Raw genomic sequence first — 23,584 nt, 5'->3', positions numbered from 1 at the left:
TTCTGGCGTTTCCACATGGATGCAGTATTCGATGACCCCTCGATACGCTTCCGCGAGTTATTTTTATGAGCAAAGCCCGTCACAGAGGGAGCCAGGTGAATGCAAATGATGTGTGCATTTGAATGCGCCGCATAGCGACCCACAAACCACCCTTGACCCCAGCCACCCCAGAAAAAAAAACATTTCCCCGCATGCCCTTGTGTTTGAGGAAGTCAGGGTAACCGGGAGGAAGACCCTCAAAATGAGAGCTGAGATTTGAAACCCAAATCTCAGAACTGCTAAGCACGAGTCCAAGGTTAGCATGTAGGGGGAGGAGATGAGCAAAAGATAGATGGAAGGATGGAGATAAAGATAGCTCGGCCATTGCCCGGTAATGTCCTCCGCACCGGCGTCCCAGAGGAGGAGGCTCCGACGAAGCAATGAGGGGGAGGCCGGAAGCAATCCCCTCCAAGCACGCTTTTTCGGGGAGGCGGCCATGCCGGAATGGAAATGTAATCCCGGATTGATGCGTTGACCCGCAACCTCTGTGGCGTTTTGGTGAAAGCCATGATGCATGAACCCTATATGCGGCACCAATCTGATTATGTCGGCGCATCAATTGACGAAATCAGGAGGGGCGGGCGGTCGGGATGAAACAGAGGAGCCTCACCACTGATTAGAAGTCATTCAAGAATTGAGAACGTGGCATGTGGTGAGGAGCTGGAGCTCATTAGGATGTGTGGGAGTTACATGAGCCCAAAGCCGGAAGCTAAGGTCCATCCATCCATCTGTGCCGGATCTAAAAACATCCAATCAAATTATACGGCGACTCATCCGTTCTCAAAACACGCCCAAAAGCTTCAACCTTTGACACGGTTACGCCGAAAACGATCGTAACAGTCGCCGCGGCGCTATCGTCGGTCGTATACATCCACGTGGGGGGTCATATGACTGCCCGAATTATGCCACGGCATGTCCATCTCTGGTTTTCAGATTACCCCCCTGCGCGGTCCGAGGGAAGGCGGCACCCTGGTGACCATTCGCGGCGACAACCTCGGCTTGGATTTCCGCGAGATCCAAGGCAACGTGAAGGTGGCGGAGGTGGAGTGCACGCCCATCCGGGACGGTTACATCCCGGCGGAACAGTAAGCGGGCTAGCTAGCCCTTGATGCGCGGAATTTCCAAGCGCCGCGTTTACCCGATGTCGCCGTCCGCAGGATCGTATGCGAGATGGGCCGCGCCGAGAAGAGTCAGTACACGGGGAACGTCAAGGTGTGCGTCGGCGTCGGCGAGTGTCGGCCGGAATTCACCGCCAAGTCGTCCAAATACTACTACTTTGTGGTACGAGCCAGGCCGTCGCTTCTTCTCCCCGCGTGTGTGACATTGTAAAGGCGTGACGTGAGGATCGTACTGGCTGTCCAGATTCCGAGGATCCTCAGCATCAAGCCGAGCAGAGGGCCCGTCTCCGGGGGAACCGTGGTCAGCATCACAGGGAGCCACCTGGACGCGGGCAGCAACGTGTCCATCATGTTTAAGGACCAGCCGTGCACCTTTCTCAAGTTAGTCGCTCGCCGTCGCGTGCCCCCGTCCCGACCCCCGCCGTTCAACGCGCACGTCGAAAAGAACCGCGCAGACATTCCAGGGCCGCCAGAAATCCGATTACATTCAAGTCATTGGCAAAACGAGCCGCCCTGGATTTACGATCTCCATAAATATCTCCCCCTAATGAGTTTCCGTTCCCCATCGCCGCTTTCACGTCTTCTTCAATACGGCACCGAGCTCCTTGGGTAAGTTATGCTCTCATTTAGCCGATAGGGCCGTGTGGGCTTGAGGGCGTGTCTCCGTCGTGATTGACAGCACGCAGACGCTTGCCTTCAAGATCCACCCACGCCACGAAATACGGCCGAAAAAGAACACCACTCGAAAAGCGTTCGTTTGTAATTTAATGGGACAGAAAACATGGCTAACGACTATCGTAATTCCGTTGTGGTCACTTCTAGTCTGGTGTACCTAAAATATCTTTTGGATGCCGCCGTGACGAAATGAAGTCATGGAATTCCAAGATCCCCGTTTTCTGAAATCCGGCATAGATTCAGTTTGAGGACGGTTCATGAATCGAAGTCAGCGTGACTTAACGCTATCATGTGACCTCATGAGACGGTTTTCACCCGCCGCAGGCGCGACGGCCTGTGGCTGACGTGCCGCACGCACGCCTCGCCGAGAGGCTACGGCAACGTGCCGGTGTCGGTGAGCATCGACAAGGCCCAGCTCCAGAAGGACCTGCGCTTCGAGTACGTGGAGGACCCCACCATCACCAAGATCGAACCCGAATGGAGTATCTACAGGTAAGAATCAAAGAAAAACCGAATCTCGAGACTCGGGATGCCAAGTATTACATCGGGCCGCATGATTTTCCCCCCTTCCGCAGCGGACACACTCCCGTGACGGTGACGGGAACCAACCTGGACATCATCCAAACGCCGCTCATCAGAGCCAAATACAACAATCACGAGACACTCAACGTAAGTCGACTCGGACGGCTGGTTTCTGGTGCCGCGGTGACGGAGAACGGGTCCAAAGCGGGGCGCGGCGAGCGGATTGAAATTAACGGCGGGTGATGAAATCTCACCGCAGCGCAGACGCAACGATATCCGCAAAGATTATCGGAATCTCCGTAGCCTTTATTCACGCCATCCGAAGGTCTCTTTTGATTTGACTGGAGATGGGAGATCAAAAAGGGGCTGATCGTATCCACGCGACACAACGATTCGGCCTTACAGATTTTTCAAGGTTGTACGTCAAGTTCGTCAAACTCACGCGGCGGCCATGCCTTTTGTGCAAATAACGCCGTCGACTTTGAGCGAGGACACATGACGGCGACGTCTGGCAGACCTTTTTTTTCAGACGTGTCCACTGTGACGTTCAAGGACCCAATTAAAACCGCAGGCGCCGGTCGGAGCGGCTTCACGCTGAAGGTTATTGTTGCCGTCTCGACGAGGGCCTTTTCTTGCCTTGCTGTCATGACACTGACAATTCCATACAGGCATGTCAGAAAGAGCCGTCTTGTTTTTTTTTTTTTTGAAAATGCGTTTCACAAACAGCTGCGAGCGGAAGCTGGCAGACCTTTTTTTTCAGACGTGTCCACTGTGACGTTCAAGGACCCAATTAAAACCGCAGGCGCCGGTCGGAGCGGCTTCACGCTGAAGGTTATTGTTGCCGTCTCGACGAGGGCCTTTTCTTGCCTTGCTGTCATGACACTGACAATTCCATACAGGCATGTCAGAAAGAGCCGTCTTGTTTTTTTTTTTTTTTGAAAATGCGTTTCACAAACAGCTGCGAGCGGAAGAGAAAGTCCAGAGCCCAAAAAGGGAAGCGTGTCAAGTCCTTCCCATCTTGTCGCCTCCAGTTGTGCCAGGTTCTGAGCCCGACATCCATGCAGTGCCAGGCCCCGGAGCTTCCCATCAGCCTCGCCCAGCAGCAGGAGGCGCCGGAGAGGCCTGACGAGTTTGGCTTCAAACTGGACGACGTACAGGCCGTCATGGCGCTGAACAACACCAACTTCATCTACTACCCCAATCCCGAATTTGAGCCTCTCAGTGTGTCCGGAGTGCTGGAGATTAAACCCGGATCGCCCATCATACTCAAGGTACATTTACCGTTGTCACGTGCGTGTTTTCGGGGTCTTCAAAGGTTTTATTTTTTTTCTTTGCTTTCCTTTTCCTGCAGGGACGGAACTTCTTGCCGCCCACCAGCAGCGGAAACGGAAAGATGAACTATACCGTTCTCATCGGAGAGAAGCCCTGCATGTTGACGGTGTCCGACAGCCAGCTGCTCTGCGAGTCGCCCAACCTGACGGGACGCCACAAAGTTCTGGTGAGTCACAGCGGCGCAAATCCGTGCTGGGACAGACGAATGTTGCCTTCTGTGTATCTGCGGCGCACGCTCCCAGACAGACTGATTGTCCGTGTGGTTGTCGTTGCTGCCCACAAGACAAACAAATGGGCCGTCTGTGCGGATTTGGACCGCGTGAAACTCAATAAGGACTCAATTTATGGCCACTTTGCTCCAAATGCTTCCTGCTGTCTCCACCTGGGCATGATTGCGATGAAACAATGAGAGAAGCAGAAGTTTGCACACATTAGATTTGAATCAATATGTCTGTCTTGGAGCAAATTAGACAAATCGTGAGAAGAAAAGTAGTTTGTCTTTTGTCTTTGGCACAATCATTATTTGACAGGAGAAGCGGCAACAAAACAGACCAAAATCCTAAAGAGAGCGGGGGGGAGACAACCTTTTCAGTGGCATAATAACACAGTATATTTTCAAGAAAGTTCAGTCTGAGATGCATCTTCGCTTTTACTAGACAGGAGATGCGGCAGTAAAACAGGCCAAAATCCAGAAATCAGGAACTGAGGCAGGGCAGGAAATGAACTTTCAAGTGACCTTATAGCACAGTAAACTGTCCCGAAGTGGAACAAGGAGTCGCCGCCGTCGTCAGTCATAAGCCGGCCCATATTCTGTCCTCAGGCTCGCGTGGGCGGAATCGAGTTCTCGCCCGGCGTGGTCCACATCACGTCGGACAGCCCGCTCAGCAGCACGGCCATCATCGGCATCGCGGCGGCCGGGGCCCTGCTTCTCCTCGCCATCGTCATGGTGCTCATCGCCTACAAGCGCAAGTCGCGCGAGAGCGACCTGACGCTGAAGCGGCTGCAGATGCAGATGGACAACCTGGAGTCGCGGGTGGCGCTGGAGTGCAAGGAGGGTACGAGACTCATACGCTGGAGTCTTTTTCGCCACCCACGGACATTGATTCATGGCACATCTGTTTTCCTCCACCCCCGTTAGCTTTTGCAGAGCTACAGACCGACATTCACGAGTTGACAAGCGACTTGGACGGCGCGGGGATTCCCTTCCTGGACTACAGGACGTACACCATGAGAGTCCTGTTCCCAGGAATTGAGGAACATCCTGTACTCAGAGACCTGGAGGTATGCTTCGTCTGTCTCGTATATGTGGCGGGTTTGACTTTGTGATTCTTGGTCAGCCCCACCTAAGCGAGTGCATCCTAACAGAATGGCAACACCTTGTTAAAAATCAAATTAAAAGTCAAGTAGGTAGAAATGGAAAGGAAAATATCTCGTAATGTATCCCCAGCTGTAACATTGATTGACAGCCGTAATTGGAAGGAGTCGTCTCGTTCCATTAAGGCGATGATTGACCCCCATTCCACTGCCCTCAAGGTTGGGCACTCCGTCCCTTGATGAGAATTTGCCAGTAATAAGCAATATTAATTAGGCTTTAATTGGGATAAATGTCAACCCGCGCGGAATGGCGAGGTGCGACGGCAGGCTAATGAAGGAAGCAGAAGGCTGCTCTTAGGTGTTTGACGTCCACCTAATTGTTATTGATGTGTCGGCAGGGGTGACAGAAATAGCCCAGGTGATGGAAAGGATACGGGGAAAGAATATTCCAGCTTTTCCCGTGGAACCATACGCAAGCGCCTTTGTGTGCTGATGAAAACACAAACGCCAAACTTGTCACACGCAAGCTGACAGTTGCGCGCACGGGCAAAAGGGACGAGGCGTCACCAACGAGGCAGACGTTGAAAAGCCCGAAACTCCGTAGGTGCTCGTTACGAAAGGAAAAGATGGAGGTCGGAAGCTCACGCGGCAAGCGCGGCGGTTGGTATAAACGGCGCGGGGACGCGGCGGGTTCCGCTTTGAATCGGCAACGCGGGCGGCTACAAAGCCTCTAAACGTGCTCTCGAGAGGTTCGCCGTTTTTATGACGCCGGCGAGATGCGTCAAAGCGTCTCGCTTGAGAACCTGCCCATATTTCTTCTACTTGGACTTTATTTTCTCTGAGTGGAATTAGCTTCCCCTGGCGGCTAAAGCTAGCACGTTTGTTTTCTCCTCCCATATGAGGCCGCTTGTTCTTGTACTGGTCCGCTAATGCGCGTTAGCATTTTTTTTTTGGTACAGGTGCCAGGCTACCGCCAGGAGCAGGTGGAGAAGGGCCTGAAGCTGTTTGGCCAGCTGATCAACAACAAGGTCTACCTGCTGTGCTTCATCCGCACGCTGGAGGCGCAGCGCGGCTTCTCCATGCGCGACCGCGGCAACGTGGCCTCGCTCATCATGACGGTGCTGCAGAGCAAGCTGGAGTATGCCACCGACGTGCTCAAGCACCTGCTGTCCGACCTCATCGACCGCAACCTGGAGAGCAAGAACCACCCCAAGCTTTTGCTCCGCAGGTAGGACCAAGAGAACTTTGGTCCATTGATAGCTAAAAAAAAAACCCCACATCCTCTTCTTTTTATTTGTCTGAATTTATTCCCTCGCCTTGTCTGCATGACTTCTGTCAGCATCTTTATTTCTAGCCTCCCCCCGCCTCCTCTGCCTCCCCATCCCTGCCTGCTTGATTGCTAAATCAATGCTTAAAGTCTGCGAACAGCCTATCTCTGGCACAGCATCTGAGCACGGCTACCCACTGATTCTTCGGCCAAGAAGTGTGTGCATGCCACACGCGCGCACACACGCACACATCATTCCATCTGTCCCGTCTCAACCTGCGTTGAAGTACAAGCACCAGGCAAGCTAACTAACGAGAACCTTCCGCAACCATCTGTCACTGCCGCAATCTCCTCTTCCTCCTCCTACTCTTCATCCCGCCGTGCGGACGCACTGCGTGTACACACATGTCCGTTTAGTTTGGTGAATTATTTACTGTATGCTAAGAACGGCCCTTTTGATTTTATTTTTTTGTGGCCAAAGCTTCATTTTTACTGGGCCTTTGGTAGACAAACGACGTGAGGAAATGGAAAGGATTTGGAGCCAGTGTGTGATTACTGGACACAAATAAAAAAAGGATCAAACGTGACCCGGGTGGCCTTGTCGCAGGATGAGAGTGACGAGGGGGGGGAGGGGACAGCGGCGAGAGGCGGGAAACTAATCCCCCCCAGGTGTTGTGCCAGGCCGCCTCACTGGCATGGCGGGCCTTGGCGTGAAGCCCCTTCAAGTGGCTATCTGGACGTCGAGGGGGAGGCGACTGGGTTGCAGGTGGTCGCCCGAACTCTCCGGCAATGGAAGCTAATCCTGAAATATTGATGCCTTTAAATATACCCGCAGTCCCCTGCTGCTGGCCACACACACACACACACACAAAAAAGGGGGGGTGGGGAGGGATATCCGATCCTCGCCAGTGCTGTTGATATTTGTATGCATGCATGGAGTCATTCATTCACGCAGGATCAGTCACACGGGGGTCGACACACACAGTCAGAGGATGGCAGGCATTGAAGCAGGCACGTATTCATTCGGTTTCTATTGTACGCGGATAGAGTGGCAGTCCAGTGAGAGGAAATTTTCAAAAAGGGTTTGCTAATGAGGCCAGTGTTCCTACAACGGGACACATCAATCCAGCAGGATCAAATCAAATCGACGCAAGATGTATTTATTTTTTTTCCCGTTTTGGGTCCGTTGAAGGCATCATAAAGTCGATGCTTATTTTTGTGTGGCGTCTCTCCGCAGGACAGAGTCTGTGGCGGAGAAAATGCTGACCAACTGGTTCACCTTTCTCCTCTACAAGTTTCTCAAGGTAACAGAAAGGACTCGCAAATGCCATCCTTTCACAAATGTGGAGTTTTTGTCAAGTGTCTGATTCCAAAGTGTCATTCCTGCCATCGATACTCCCTCAAACGTTGATTTCCAGCTCATGAATTGAAGTAGGAAGTGGAAATAATTACCGCACCTCTATCGATGTACTGCTACTCAAAAAACGACGACCGTGTATCGAATTTTGAGAATTCATTGAACCATAAAAACATAGCATGACTGTCAGAGGGAAGGTCGGGTTCAGTCATGTTCACCCTTTTAGGTTTGTCCCCCGGCGGCGAAATGAATCTGACCTTTCCATATCCAAACTTTTGTTCAGGAGTGCGCCGGCGAACCGCTCTTCTCGCTCTTCTGCGCCATCAAGCAACAGATGGAGAAGGGCCCCATTGACTCCATCACAGGAGAAGCGCGCTACTCTCTAAGCGAGGACAAGCTCATCAGACAGCAAATCGACTACAAGACGCTGGTGAGGAGGAGGAAGGGGATCGCGAGCACCGTTTCGTTCTTGATCTGCCGTTCCTGCTCGTTGACGTTGTGTCATCGGGACCTCAGGTGGTCAACTGCATCCACCCGGAGAACGAGAAGAGCCCGGAGATCCAGGTGAAGGTGCTCAACTGCGACACCGTCAGCCAGGTGAAGGAGAAGATCCTGGACGCCATTTACAAGAACGTGCCGCATTCGCACCGCCTCAAAGCCTCCGACATGGACCTAGGTAGGATTCTCCCGGCGTACCGAATGCAGCCCAAGCGCTGTTGACGGTCCTGCGCTCGGCATCATCGCCAAAGAGTCCCCGATTACCTTCCAGTAACACACACTGTGATTGCAAGGCCCGATAAGGATAATGGGATTGTGGAGGAGTCTCTCCTGAGACGGATTTTTTTTTTTTTTTGTTGCATTCTTCCTCTGTTGCAGTCCCCAAAAGGGCCAAGAACAAAGAAAGTGCCTTTTGTGGATGTTGATGTCCTCACATGTGTTGGATTGTAGGAAACGTGTGTAAACTGCCGAATAAGACGCTTTCCCAGAAGGCAACTTGATTGAGCACGAGTCCATAATACGTCGACACACACACACGTACACTCCTGAGTCCATATGCCAATCCCACTTTCGAGTTTATTCTTTGATCTGTTCCTCATCTTTTTCCCACGTTTGGTTCACTGGGACTCGACAGTTGACAAGTGCTCATTTCCATCTTGATGGAAAGATCGACTGTGTCGATTTTTTTTTTAAACGGAATCATCACAGCAGGACATTCTGACGATTCCGCTCAATCCTCCGTGGACCGACCCTCCGGGATCGGCGCGTTATTTCTTTCCCCCCGCCATGATTGAACTGGGGGGGAGGGGGGGGGGTGAGGGCTTTAGCTTCGCCGCTTGTTGACCGAGCGACTGTTTTTCCTCCTTCGTCATCGTAACCGCGTCTGGGTTTTTTTTTTCCAGAGTGGCGTCAAGGCCGAGGGCAGCGTGTGATCCTGCAGGACGAGGACGTCACCACCAAGATCGAAGGCGACTGGAAGAGACTCAACATGCTGGCCCACTATCAGGTAATTGGCCCCATTGTGGTTCCATTCAGCGTATCTATAATAGGAGCATGTCTGAAGGTTGTGGAGACGCGGGAATACTAAAGATCCACCCCCCCCCAACCCCTCGCTTCTCCTCCCCTGCTTTCACTTGATATCAACATTGCGGACTGAGTGAACGAGTGATAGGATCTTAATAATCGCGCAGGCAACAAAAAAGGCCCTGGGTGCTTATTCCCTGTCCCATCCACCCAAACAATGATAGAGATCACTTCAATTAACCCCGCAGCGTGGCTACTCCCATTATTCACAACACACCCACACCGTGTGCGTGCAAGATCCCGGTTGTGTTAATTGAAACCAGTTAGGATGAGCTGGGAATTGACAAATGCATTCGCGCACACCTGCACACCCGCACGCTGCCCACGCGTACGCACGACGCATCCTCGACAGGAACCCGTTTATTATTAAATTGAGACATCACGCAGCCCGGCGCGCAAACTGTCAATCATCGTGGTTGTGAAGTTCCAATTCAAATGTTGCCGCCGGCTGTGTGCACCGCAGGTGTCCGACAACGCCGTGATGGCCTTGGTTCCCAAGCAAGTCACGGCGTACAATTCGGTCAACAACTCGACGGTGTCCCGAACGTCTGCCAGCAAATATGGTGAGTGCACTCCTTTTGTCAGCATAAAGTCCTCCGATCTTGTCCTCCCCCACCATCGGTCCGTGCGGAATAGCCTCCTTGCCCCGTCTCTCCAAGTGGGCAGGGAGGAGAAGTGGCAGTAAAACAGGCCGAAATCTAGATGCCATTTCAATCAGGAAAACTGATTTGTAAAATGGAGCTGCAAGCTTCGTCAAGGGACAAATTAAATGCCGATTGCAAAGGTACTACTGTACGATTGTGCACAATTGATCGTATCCATCATTTATGTTTAGTAAGCATCGAGTCTCTGCTATCGTCGGATGTTTTTCCCCAGGGGGCGCCGTTGCCAGAGTGTTGCAGGCATTTCGCAGGGTTTATTTGTTCTCCAGTCAGCCGCTGATCAAAGCAGGCGTCGGACACTCTGCGCACATCAGACGCGATGCAGTGTTAGCCCGTTAGGGCCTCACCTTTTGCCACCGCTAAGCCCAATTAGCACAAGGACACGGCGACTCTCTTTCTTCAAACGCGATTGCCATCCAATTAACATGGAGAGTGTTGCCGGAAAGAAAATTCGAAGATGCTGGAAGGCACCTTAAAGAATACCGCTGGGATCGAAATAGCCCAATCCGAGTTTTCAAACCTTGATCCGCTAAATCACACACTCTCTAACTTTCTCAGACTTCTTGCAGCTATCTCCTCCCTCTTTGGCTTTCAGGAGCGATTGATTGCGCCCCAAAAAGCCGCTGATCAATTTCCACTCACACCGTGTCAACATTCACTGAGCCGTGTGTTTTGGATTTATCCATCCGCCGGGTGGGCACGTTGTATTTTCGGTCTTCGATTTTATGTCAATCGGTGTCTGGCCACCACCCAAAGACGACGATTTCGCCACTTTTCCGGGATCTTGGAAACACAACTCTTACGGCCTCGGTGTTGAGACTTTGCATTTGGTTCTCCGCCCCCCCCCCCCCCCCCCCGCCTTTGCACAGAGAACATGATCAAGTACACGGGAAGTCCAGACAGCCTGCGCTCCCGGACGCCCATGATCACGCCCGATTTGGAGAGCGGCGTCAAGGTGTGGCACCTGGTCAAGAACCACGAACACGGCGACCAGAAGGAGGGCGACCGCGGCAGCAAGATGGTCTCCGAGATCTACTTGACCAGACTTCTGGCAACCAAGGTGAGCCCGACCTCCATCCAGACTTCCCATGACTTCGGAAAAAAAAAAAAAAAAAGCCTTTCCCTTCTTTGCATATTCATTTGCGGGGAATCATCTCTTTCGGAGAGGATTATTCAAATGTATTCCCCTCTCCTCCCTCGAGGACACGAGATGAGAGAGAAAGTAGATAGTGTTGTAGTTTTGTTTGTTTTCTTTTTTTTACCCCCCCTTTTTCTCAAATTGGGCGTTGACAAGGCGTCTTATCGGAAGGGCTCAGGATAAGAGGCTGTTTGAGGTTTTTCTGCACAAAAACAACAAAAAAAAAAGACAATGAGGTGAGTTACTTTGAACACTGCTCACCCAAAGAGAGTTTCTTCCCCAGTCGGCTTCAACTCTTTAACCCTGAAGAACCCACGGGGGTCAAATTTGGCCACTATAAATTCTGCTACTCAAATGCTACCCTTAAATCCCAAAGGGTCGAATTTGGCCCTAATCCTAAATTAGGATTAAAGCATTGAATATTTGAAAAAAACATATATTTATAGCAGTCATTTAATGGATAATTCATCATTTTCCAAAGAAGAAAAGGGGGTTCTCCAGGGTTAAAATGGTTGCCAATGCATAAAAATAGATCAGCAGTTCAAGAGTACCTGAAAAAAAAGGATGAAATTGTCACCAAAAAAAAAAAAAAAAAAATTGAACGTGTCCTGTATGGCGCTTGGCGTTTGCGCTAAAATGGCGAGTGGATGTTTTTGCCGCCGCCGGGGGGGAAGACGAGCGATGTCTGCCGACGTACGCTTTCGAGATGGAGGACGTGAAATGTCACTTCACGCTCGCCATACGTCACGTCCCCGCTGTCAGATAATCGTCTGGCAAAAAAAAAAAAAAAAGGGCCCATGGGCTTGAACCGGTGAGATATGATTCTATCTACACGGCGGGGGGGGGGTAAAAAAAAAAAAAAAAAAAAACGAAAGCTGTCAGGGCCGCATTAGAATTACAGTTATGATTGTCTGGCTAACGGGATTGTCTGCCTCCTCTGATTCGCTCAGACGCTCCGGCCCAAATTGGATTTTGATTTGCCTGCACCTCATTCCTAATAGGAAAGCTCTGTCCTTTCATTGCATCCCATCAGCTCATTCCTCCTCATTCTACAAGAGGATTAGATTCCGCCGCTGTATTTGCCCCTTCTTCTTCCTCTTTCTGTCAGGTCGGCAACATTAAATCAAATGAAGGGTCATCTCCGCGCGAAGTTCATCCGGCAACCGTTTTTTTTTTTTTTTTTTTTCCCTTTTACAGGGCACCCTGCAGAAGTTTGTGGACGACCTCTTCGAGACCATCTTCAGCACAGCGCACCGAGGGAGCGCCCTGCCGCTCGCCATCAAGTACATGTTTGACTTCCTGGACGAGCAGGCCGACAAACACAACATCCACGACCCGCACGTGCGGCACACGTGGAAGAGCAACTGGTGAGCGGACGCGGTCGTCGTTTTGTAGTACCTCGGAGTTTCGCCGCGGGCCCAATCGCCGTCTTTGAGGCACGCTGCCAACAATCTCCCATCGCCGCACGTTTTTCAAGGCCAGAGCTCCCAGTGGAAATCTCCGCCGTCCCAAATGTGCGATTCATCGTAATATGCGCTGATGAACTCGAGGGTGGCGAGGGGTTAAGTGAGCTGTGAAGGAAGGGCGATGAAATAATGAAAAAAAAAAAAAGGCAAGTCGACTCTGTGGGAGTTAAACGCACGCTAATATCTTATTAGCCTCCTGACCCTTTGCCAAAGATCCCAGCGTGCTTCACTCACATGAATGTGTGTCAAGGGACAAGTAAGGAGCGAAAGCCATTATTGAAAAGCAATTATTGAGATTTCCATTGATATTACATGTCTTGTTCAACATCATGTCATACTGCAATGGATGTCTTACTATACTTTATGTCATGCTACATATGATGTCTTACTAAGGGTGTGCAGGATACATGCTAGCAATTTGGATTAGACGTGGGTTTTTTTTTTTTTGTTTTGTTTTGTTGTTTTTTTGTTGTTTTTTTTAACCAACACTGAGCTGGTTTAATGAACAGAGCATACTAACAGCGAGCCATCCTCCTGGAAAATTCTAGCCACTAAGCTAACTTGCTCTGCGCCGGCGACAAGATTCTGCTAGCTTGCTAGCACGGCTAAACACAATTTTTTTTTTTTTTTTTTTAACCGTCAATTTTAGGATCGTCTTTAAAGCCTGGCTTGACGTTTATACTTCCAGACAGATCCTGGCAGGTGATGTTTAAACGGAGCGCACAGATGACTGCCATCTGACATCTCCAAAATTGACCCAGTATGAAATAACGGCGGACAATTTTGTGATTTTTTTCCACACAGTTGACGATGCCAGGGTGTTATTACGCCACTTCTTTTGAACGCGCGGAATCATTTGAAAGAACTCGAAAGAACGGGGCAGCTGGGGCGGCTTAGCGGCAGCCTAAATATCCCTCTGATCCCCCCCACAGCACCTAATCCCCTCTAGATTCTTTGCTTCGATTAATGTTGAAGTCATAATGCAGACTTTTACTTCCTGTGGTCCAAATCCTCTTGTGCTAGATTGTCCGTCTTAATAGCTTTGTGGGCGTGGGTGGAGTACTGCTTTTTGTTGCTTTTTTTTTTTTTTCTCCTTCTCATGATTGCATTTCCTCAACCAGCCTCCATGTTTTCGTTTTTTTTTTTGTTTTTTTTTGCCACTTCAGCCAAAAGTCGAGACGATTGTGAAGATGTAGTGATCCAAATAGCTCATAGCTCTCCTTTATTCACAGTAGGATGGTTTGTAACTTCTTTTTTTTCCTAGCTCTCCTTTATTCACAGTAGGATGGTTTGTAACGTTTTTTTTCTTGTCTTTCACATCCCGGCAGCCTACCTCTGCGTTTCTGGGTGAACGTGATCAAGAACCCTCAGTTCGTGTTCGACATCCACAAGAGCAGCATCACTGACGCCTGCCTGTCTGTGGTGGCCCAGACCTTCATGGACTCCTGCTCCACCTCGGAGCACCGCCTTGGGAAGGACTCGCCGTCCAACAAGCTGCTGTATGCCAAGGACATCCCCAGCTACAAAAGCTGGGTGGAGAGGTGAGCTCGGGCCCCTGACGCCGCTGACTTCGCCACGTTGCGAGGGGTTCATCCCATTTCAGTCCAGCGCATTGACAGATTTTCATCTCCAAACCTCGAAACCGATTTGGAATGATTAGCGGGCGTGAGAAACGAAGAACATCCATGCGGGTATTTGTCCAAATGAGACTTAGATTACATTTTGCTCGTCTGAGGGCGCCGGGAGAGGCTCGTGAATAAAAGATGGCGCCGCGGCGCACGTTATTCATGCGCCGGCAGGTTTTGGAAGCGGGCGGCGGCGTGTGCGCGAGGCTTAAGGCTGAGCCGTGCCCTCATTAGTCGTGTGTTGTGTTCCTGCAACCTGCCGGGAAACTGATTTACTGATACGGGGCGCGCAGGTGTGAGGATGCTGATTCATCAGAGTCGACGCCAGAGGGCTACTAGTTGAGTCGGTTCGAAGTTGGAGAGGAAGTAGTGCGGGCTGAGAGTAACTCGCCGGGTTTAAAGTAGCTGCAGGATGTTTGTGTCGTTAATTTAGGGAGGCCAAGTGAGGCGGGTTTCAACGATGATGACACTTTCCATGAATTTGATGGCCCGGTTTGATGGCCTCCGGCACAAGAATGCGCGGCGGCGGCCATTAAAGCCGTTTGTTTACAAGTGCGCCGGCGCACGGGTCAGCACTTTTTGCCAATCGGACATTTTACGGCCCTTTGTTTGAATTAAAAGTGGCCGGTCGCCGTAAAATGGCTCCACATAAAGAATTTTTTAAAAAACAGACGCGCAGGTCGGTTATTCAATGGGATGTTTATTGCTGCAATATATTAGTCGTTCAGTGTGTGAAACAGTTTTCGAGCACACTGGCAACACTCAGGTGTTGCGGGACGATCGACCTGCGGGCAAAAGGTCCTGAACAACACCCGCCTGCTTTCCCGTAAAGACACCGAGCAGCCCAAAAAAAAAAAAAAAAAAAATCAGCGCATTTGTCCTCCAGTTGGATGGAGCTGCGGGATTTAAATATGCAAATAAGCGGCTTTAATTAACACTGCTGATGGATGCAACACAGCTGCTGCCGCTGCTGACTCCAACCGAGTGTGAACGTGTGCTGCAGTGTTCAAGGTTGAACCCCTCTTTGTCGTGTGTGTGTGTGTGTATGTGTGTGTGTGTTTACAGGTACTACTCAGACATCAGCAAGATGCCGGCCATCAGCGACCAGGACATGAACGCCTACTTGGCCGAACAATCACGCATGCACATGAGCGAGTTCAATAGCATGAGCTCACTGAGTGAGATCTACTCCTACGTGGGTGTCTACACGGAGGAGGTGTGTGTGTGTGTGTGTGTGTGTGCTTCACATGTTCTCAAGCACTGCAATATAGAAAGATAAGGAATATTTCTAGTTTTACCCCAGTTTTTCCAAATAAGAGGTCCAGCGTGCGTGCTTCAAGCTGTCTACTTGTCCCACTTGACATTGACTGTCAAAGTGACACATGAAACCAAAATCTGAATTGAATCTTGTATATTGAAAAAAGATCAAATGTTCAAGCAAACCATATATGCTAATTAGCTTCATGCTAAAATACAGTGATGTAAAATCTTGAAATAAGCCCTGTATGGTACATTTGAAGTTTCCTGTCAAACTAAACATAAAATAACGACAGTTAGACATGTATTTAAAACAACCACGTTGAATTGACGCACTTTTTTGCGTGTCTTTGTTCGTTCGTTTGTGTCAGATTGTCTGTGCACTGGAGCAGGACGACGCGGCCAGGAAGCAGAGGCTGGCCTTCAAGCTGGAGCAGGTGGTGGCCTTCATGACGCTGGAGAGCTGAGGACCGCACTTCCCAGGGTGCACTGGGAAGAAGAGAAGAGACATCCTCCGCCCCCCCCAAACACCCAGCCCTGCCTCTTTTTCGCCCGCCCCGCCACCGTCCGCACTCTTGTCCCGACACCGAGCCGTGCCTGAGCAAAAATCTGTTCCTCGTTTGTTTTTTTCTTCCATTCCTGCTTCCTCGATTGAATTGTTTTGGTCCCTCATCCACTGCTGCATACAGACACAGAAAAAGAAATGACATTTTTACGTTGCCTTCAAGAATTGACTGACTGGTAGAATTCTTTTCAGACTGGGAGGAGTGCGACAAATAAACAGCGGTTCTTTGGATCTTGAACAATGCAATTTTTTTTTCTCTCTCTCTCCCTTGTAGCTGGATTTGCATTGAAGACTGAGGTTAAGGGCTCAGGAGGGCGCTGACAATGCTGCAGAGCCCCTCCCCCACCCCCGCGTCCTCACAACCCTGACATTAGCACACACATTTACTAGCATTAGCTTCCACGCTTCCATCCGGCTAAAAAAAACTTTTCTCCTCGACGAAGCCCCACGCGGCTCCTCTGTAAGAAGCACACAAAGATGGTTAACTTGCGTGTGGCGGTGTCGTCGCACACCTACACACACCTTGACGCACACACACACACACACACACACCAATCAACAATGTCCCGGGGATGTGCGGGGGCATACAAAGTTGGTTCGCCTAAAAACCAAAGGAGCTTGACATTTTCAACACAAAAAGATGTATTTGTCAAGTGCCACAGAGGAACACGGACAACATTGACAAAAATACAACGAAAAAGAAAAAAAAAAAATACTAAATGGACTTTCAAAAAAAAAAAAAGAAAAAAATTGTGACTGGAACCTGTGTGCTACTTTTTCTGACCTCAGTTTGTGGAGATGCTCCGTGGCTCCTGGCTTTTCCACACCTTTCTTTCCTGTTTTGCACAAGCCTTCAAGGTGGACGCCGGCCATAGTGTAGCCGCGGAGGCGCTGGTGTCGTCTTCACGCCTCTCGGATTTGAAAAACAAAACAAAACAGAACAATGGAGCGCAGCAGCGAACTGAAAACTTGTCGGATGAGCGAGAAAGCGAGGCCACCTCTTGTATCCTGTGAAGCTCTGCCCTTTCTTTTGCCTTGACAACGTGCCCCATGTGGTGATGTGAATGTGCGAAGGCCGCCCTCGGTCCACCTTTATTGGCTTTTTAAGCGCATGTAAAACCATTTAAGAAAAACTTATTTAAGGAGAAAAAAAAAAAAAGAATAATTAAGAACTAAGCCTTGCGATGATGATGTGGATGTGTTTGTTTAACTTTGTTTTGCTTTGAAAGGGAAAAGCAGATGGCGGTATTGAAGTTTAAGGTGGAACCTTTATCCAGTTGACTTGCGGAATCTGATCATTAGTGTCCAGTGGTGCCTTGAGATACAACTTGAGTTTCTTCTGAGATGATGTTCCAGTCTCAAAGCATCGTTCCTCATTGAAATGAATGGAAATGCTCTTAATTCATTCCAGCCTTCCCCCGAAAAATTAGAATGTTTTTTTTTAATGAAGGAAAATGGTACGCTAAGGTATGGTGCTATATAGAAACAAGTCTTGACATAATTAGAACCTAAAGAATGAAACTCTTTTTTTTTTCCCAATTCAATGGCTCCTCATTCAGCCGTTCTGTGCAGAAGATAAAGAATAAATGCCTGTCAGTATTGTTATCTCTGTCTGTGTTACTTAAAGTTATAACACCTCCACATAGATTCTTTTCGTCAGCCTGTCTGTGGTGTTTCCCCTTATAAGTTAGCATTAACATTAAGCTAGCAGACCATATCTTTATTTTTAAAAACACAACACAAAAATCTCTTTGGTTCGTGTTTAGTTTGAGAGCAAACAGTGAACACCTTGAACGTCTTTTTGGAAGAATTGTTTTCGAATTCTGTCTGTTCATACAGTGCTCGCATGTCAAGGTTTTGCTCTCAAGTCAAAGCAAAAATCATCCAAACAATGGCTTGTTTCTCAAAAACACAGACTCTCATATCTCAAGGCGGCACTGTGCATTACACTGTTGCATGATGATCGATTATGAAGCTGCTGACTGACTGGTCTCATTGGTTCAACTTCTGCAGCCCGCAGCCGCTAGCAGGGTGTTTGCTCGTCACGATGGCTGTCAAACATATCAAAGACATGGAGATAGAGAAGGTTGGAGTAAATGGATAGACTTCTAAATTAGCCGTGTCCTTCATGTAGCTAAGCTGAAAAAAAAAATACACTGTGCGTAGAAGCCCTACCAGCCTCGTGTACATAACGCACCACTGAGTGACAGCACAGATAAAGTTTCCACCTTGAAATGTTTTGTAGGAACTACAGTGCAGACGTCCTCCTAGCTCAGTATTATAGCAGGTGTTACACACACACAAAAACACACAAAAAAACAGACTTTTATGAGACCATATTTGAAAGATAAAGAGTATCTTATCAAGAGATCAAAACAGTCCGGGGGGGATAGAAGGTGAGCTTCTCTAACTTTGTTAAAATTAATTGTATACCTGTGTATGTAAATATAATGCATTCCTATTTTGCAGTCCAGAACAAGATACTATTTGTAATATAGAATAAACTTTATTAAGAAACCAAGGGTCCTCTTGTTTTTTTAAATGCCTTGTAATTTGAATTAGATTGCACGAGGTTCACCCAAGAGGTTTATAAACGTGTATTGCGTAAACGTCATTGGAACCACGCCCCTAAACGGTGGTGGGGGCTGATTTTGATTTTCAATGTGTAATAAAGTGTCTAAAATGGCCAAAATATGAGTTGCACCCAAAATATAAGGAGTACCATGGCCAAAGTATTCGGGAGGCGATATTGAGACGACATCGTATGACGTCACGCCGGAAAAAAAATCAACCAATTGGAAGACAGCCTGAAATTACATGACGACGATGCGACAACGTCATCAAACGTTGCCATCAACAAACGACGAGGGAATCCCGTGTCAATTTGTAAACAAAACAAAAACAATATTGTTTGAATGATAACAAAAGACGCTTTGTTGCTGTGACGTTTTGCCATCTGCAGAAGTTGGACCTTGCAGGTAAGAAACCATTAATCGGCTCAATTTACATGCACATATTTCACGTTTTACAAACACTTTGCCTTGATTTAATCTTAAAAAGGCGTACAATAGTAGCACAGGCTGAGTCATCAAATATGATGTTTTGTTTGTAAGTGTGCACAAAAATCTCTGCTGCCAATTATGTACTGTAACCCTTCAGGCTATCCTAATCTACACAATGGGTTAAGGTTTACAAATTATTCAAGGATAATGTACGCATTTGTTTATTTTCTGGTATTACATGGATCTTCTAAACAATGGAAACATTCACTACTCACAAATAGTTAGCATTGGACATTTCATGATGTTCTGAAAATGCACGACAACTTTTACAGGTGAACTTAATCCGACCTGTAAACTTTTGTATTCCCCACTGTTGAATGTTTCAGTACTTGTGCACAACCTGCTGCTCTGGAATAATGAGGTGAAGGGCAAAATTCAACACAGGATGTTCTCAGAGTGGCCACTGAACTTGGAGTTACCAGTAAGTTGCAACCGAGTTCACGAAAACGAATCAACAAAACTAAAATTTGATAGTGTAATTGAACCTATTCTGTTTTTTTTTTTTTTTCCTTTTGTAGACTTTGAGTCTCCTTTGACTTCTCACCAACAATTGCCCACAATGACATGATCGTCAGACTGGCGAGTGATTCCAAGGACAAGCGTGAGAAATTCCCGGCGCGGAGGAGTCAGCAAAGCCCATCGACAGAACATCCGTCGACCGCTTTGATGCTGCAGCCAAGGGTTCTCCAGGTAGACACCTTCCCACCGCTTCCCGCCCATCCGCTTAGCTCTCAGGTAGAGCTGCTGCGGCATTCCTCCCTGTAAATCCTCCCCCCCCCCCGAGGGATGATGTCAGGGAGGGTTGGCGGTTGCAGTTCAACAGGACTAAAAAGTGCCTCGGTTGTTTCGTTTCAATGCCAATGTAAGATTTTAAAAAGCAGCGTTTGAAATTAATATATGATTGGAACCAAAAGGGGACGAAAGAGCGGGCTTGTGGACGCGTCGAGAGCGGCCATTTCATTCCAATCAGGCCAATGTTTTGCTGGCGTTCTCCGAACTCGGCCGGTTGTCAATAGAAACTGCACTGCAGCAGAGGGATGCTAATGAAGGGAAAGGGGAAAAACAACAGAGGGGAGACGTGTGTGTAGAATCTAAAAGCTGCAAAAAAAACAAACAAAAAAAAAAAGTGGCGTGTAAATGCAGTAGTTGACACCTCCACAAATACTTGTCAGTTGCCACCATTATGACGAACACTAAAATACAGTCGTGTAGTAGGCCTAAACGTTCATCAAAAATGGAAGTTTTATTCCTAAAAAAAAAAGCATATTTAAAATTAATTTAAGCCACGGTTACGTTTTGCACACTTTGAACCTTTTCCAATGATGACAAACAGTGACATGTAATGCGAAATGCCACGGACCGGCTAACTAATAACGTTGGAAATTTGAACAGAAATGGTGGCGAAACACATGTAGACAGACAATGCTCACAGGCTTATTTTCTTCATCCTCTGCAAAGAACGATGAAAAGTACTGCTGATGCGTCTCCGTTGAATGTCCAGTGAATTGATTATCTTTTCAAATTAATCACCGGTCGATCATTATTTTCCCCCATTTGTTCCCGTCTCTTCCTCCCGCATTTTTTTTTGAGTCTTGATAAAGCAGTTTGTTCATCGAGGCTATGTCGTGGAAGAACAACACGCCGTACCTTTGCGAAATGTATCGTGCAGGAGGACTGTGAGGAAACCCAAGTGAGCGGGGCGACACTCGATGAGGATGAGCAAGCGAGATACTCGTCGGGGCGTAACGCGGCGCGCTTTGATATAAAAAGCCGCGTCGCAGGTGTGCCGTCACGTCCCCCTTCACACATGCTGATTGTTTTGACCGAGATAATTGGGCCCCTGTCTACGCGTGTTGCGCCGCGGCTAGTTGTTTCAACACCTGCCAAACACGGGCTCACCGCAGCCTCGCGAGCGCCATGGCAACGCCGCGCGAGCAGCAGAAGCGGATAGCGCTGGCGCCCGTGCACCTATGGCTCATCGTTTTTCTTTGTCGTGTATTGTCGAGGTGTCGGATGAAGACTCGGTGCCATTTATTGATCTTCAAATCCCAACCCCGGATTGGCCGAGCAGGTTCAGACGTCAGAACAGTTTTTCCTCCAATAAACAGTCAAGTCCTTTCCCGTAGGGGTTTGCACTCGCTTTATCCCAAACAAGAGTCCCTGGCGCTCAACCGAAAAGAGCCGACAAAGGATGAAAAGGAACTCACCCCGTTTTATTTTATTTTTTTCCCCTTTTCTTCCTCAAAGGCCGCTCACTTTTATCGCGCGCCTGTTTGTGTTTCTGTGTTGCACTTGTGCTGTCCTTTCTCTAATTTAGCAGCCCCGCCGACGTGTCCCGCCTCTTAAACGACCCCCCTCAACCCCCCGTTGATTGTACGGCGGCCTCATCAACAATTCTTGTTGCTTTTACACATTGAGATCAAAATGCGCACGTCATAAGACTTTTCGCACTACTCTTTGACCTGAGTGCCCAGAGGAATCTTCTCCAGGTTGCGGCCCGGGGTCAAGGCTATTAAATCTGGTTATCATGGGTTGCCGCATGGCCCCGCCCACCCGCTTCGGTGGAGGCGGAAGAAGTTCACAGTCAGCAAAAATGAAAGTAGACCGACCGGCACCTCCTCGCCTTCATAAATGATACTCGCTGATGCGGGCATTACTGCCGCGTAAACTTTTTTTTTGACTTTTCTCACTCTTAGTAGTGTTAAAACTTTTGGGCACACTTAAAAAAAAACCAAAAAAAAACTGTGAATCGATCCCCCTTCCTTCGTACATGTTAAGCGCTGCAGTTTTGCTCGACGGTGAGCTAGTCCGGCGGGTCATTGCATTTTTAATGCGGACTTATTTTCAACTGAATAATTTAGTGCCTGGTCAGCAAGCGAGGGTGATCCGGAATCTATCTGATGGGCATGAGGGGGGAGCGCGCCGGGACGAGGCGAGTCAGGGAACATGCAACTTCAGGAACTTCGGAGGTGCGGGGGTGGGAAAGTGCACGTGGTAGCATGATTGATCGCGCGTGTCACTTAAGAACGTGCACATCCACGGGAAGACGTCTTGGAAATCCGCTGTTGCCAACGCCGGCACTTCCAAAGTTGGATCTTGTTTATTCGATCGTGAAGATAACTTCAAATAGGGTGTGCACATTTTGGCAACCACGTTGTTTTATTTGTCTCTGCCGATTGAAAAGGTTATTTACACCCCCCCGCCCCCTCCTTTCAATTGAGTTGTACGTTATGGGTCACAATTTGGGAGGAAAACAGTTGACATCACCAAATCCTGGCACTTACACAGGGGTGTGTAGACTTTTTATACTACTTTCATTTTGAGGAAAAAGTCATTCCCCAGGATCATAAAATATCTTTTTATCTTTTTCAACTCTTCAGGCGGAGCGAGAGGCTCTCAAACTATCCAGCTGAGTTCTAAAAATAGGGACGACTTTTCTCCATGTGCTTCTATTTTTTTCTTCCCCCGGCCACTCGATGAATCTGTTTTACTGCATTATGGGGGGGGGTATTAATGGGCGCAAAGCACACACTCAGAGGTTGAAGGCGGAGTTGGAGGGGGGGGGGCTGCTCGGTGGCCCGGCCTCTGCCGACATGAATAACAAAAGGCAGAGCGGGATCATTAGGCCCCGGGATGCCTCAGGGCTCCGGGCGCTTTAATCAGGTTTGCGTAATGAATGCGCCTGCTGTGAGTCGCCGCTTATTCATAACGCTCGGCCAAATGCACTTCTAATGCGGTCGCGGACATTGCTAGCGTGTGCATGTGTGTGTGTGTGTGTGTGTGTGTGTGTGTGTGTGTGCGCAGGCCAAGTGATTGAGGCGGTGTCGGCTTTTATTAACGGCCCCGGAGTTGAGATGATGCAGTGACAATATTATGACAAGGCCTCGGGTCGCGCGAGATGGATCATCACCTCGGGATTTCTTCACAGCAATGTCATGCATTTTGAGAGATGAAGTCACTCATTTGTCTGGTGGAGTACCCTTAGATGTTCGGTTCCACGCAATAGGCATATAGTGTGTACGTACAACGGTATTTTTTTTAGTCGACTATAATGTGATGAAAGTCGAGTCGAAGTCGATTCATCAGTGACGTCGTTGGTATTTCATTTTTCAGCACAGTGCGGCGGCCGCCGATCAAAGAAAAAACACTTTCGGGAATAGTGGGGGCTTTAAGCGCGAAAACCTCGATGCAGAGTAGTAAAGTCGACTAGTCGACTAGTCGGTTCAACCCCCCAATAATCACTTGCATATCGCGGCGCCTTTTCAACGTTTTTGAATATCCCGAAAATCTTTTATTTCACTTGCGCACTTGGAAAAAGTTGAAATTCTTGAGATATATATATTTTTTGAATCATGTGATCATCTACTAATCATGTTATTGATGACTCACAATCCCGACAACCATTCAACCAGGGAGGAAACTGAAAACGACCAGCATGCAACACGAAGCCCAGTCGAACGGCCCTTGACAACAACAATCGGCACGACAACAGCCGCACCGCACCAACAACAGCAACAGTCCCCGTTTTCAAATCGTCACCTCGACAACGCCCCATCGCAAAAAAAAAAAAAAAAAAAAAACAGAAGTTTAAAGGGGCGTCGCCC

General features: G+C 48.7%; 1 protein-coding gene and 1 long non-coding RNA gene across 2 annotated transcripts in view; both read left to right on the top strand.

Annotated features, from left to right (window-relative positions):
- Positions 1-18,070, top strand: part of plxna4 (plexin A4) — a 39,704-nt gene extending 21,634 nt beyond the window's left edge. The window contains exons 11-30 of the mRNA XM_019874037.1: positions 973-1,124; positions 1,197-1,320; positions 1,402-1,538; positions 2,157-2,324; positions 2,408-2,501; positions 3,386-3,625; positions 3,706-3,852; positions 4,507-4,741; positions 4,825-4,967; positions 5,960-6,228; positions 7,505-7,571; positions 7,908-8,054; positions 8,141-8,300; positions 9,025-9,128; positions 9,669-9,768; positions 10,737-10,927; positions 12,203-12,372; positions 13,800-14,012; positions 15,162-15,312; positions 15,725-18,070. Of these exons, the coding sequence (XP_019729596.1) occupies positions 973-1,124; positions 1,197-1,320; positions 1,402-1,538; positions 2,157-2,324; positions 2,408-2,501; positions 3,386-3,625; positions 3,706-3,852; positions 4,507-4,741; positions 4,825-4,967; positions 5,960-6,228; positions 7,505-7,571; positions 7,908-8,054; positions 8,141-8,300; positions 9,025-9,128; positions 9,669-9,768; positions 10,737-10,927; positions 12,203-12,372; positions 13,800-14,012; positions 15,162-15,312; positions 15,725-15,820 (3,108 nt within the window). The 3' untranslated portion in view covers positions 15,821-18,070. The remainder of the gene's footprint in view (positions 1-972; positions 1,125-1,196; positions 1,321-1,401; positions 1,539-2,156; positions 2,325-2,407; positions 2,502-3,385; positions 3,626-3,705; positions 3,853-4,506; positions 4,742-4,824; positions 4,968-5,959; positions 6,229-7,504; positions 7,572-7,907; positions 8,055-8,140; positions 8,301-9,024; positions 9,129-9,668; positions 9,769-10,736; positions 10,928-12,202; positions 12,373-13,799; positions 14,013-15,161; positions 15,313-15,724) is intronic.
- Positions 18,071-18,911: 841 nt separating this feature from the next.
- Positions 18,912-23,584, top strand: part of LOC109518291 (uncharacterized) — a 36,226-nt gene continuing 31,553 nt past the window's right edge. Inside the window, exons 1-2 of the long non-coding RNA XR_002168702.1 lie at positions 18,912-19,401; positions 19,499-19,670. This is a non-coding gene — a long non-coding RNA (uncharacterized LOC109518291). The remainder of the gene's footprint in view (positions 19,402-19,498; positions 19,671-23,584) is intronic.

Source organism: Hippocampus comes, unplaced genomic scaffold (assembly GCF_001891065.2).
Source record: "Hippocampus comes isolate QL1 unplaced genomic scaffold, H_comes_QL1_v1.1 scaffold477, whole genome shotgun sequence".
Lineage (NCBI taxonomy): Eukaryota > Metazoa > Chordata > Actinopteri > Syngnathiformes > Syngnathidae > Hippocampus > Hippocampus comes.
The sequence above is the reverse complement of the archived record's forward strand: the minus strand, read 5'-3'. Positions and strand labels throughout refer to the sequence as shown.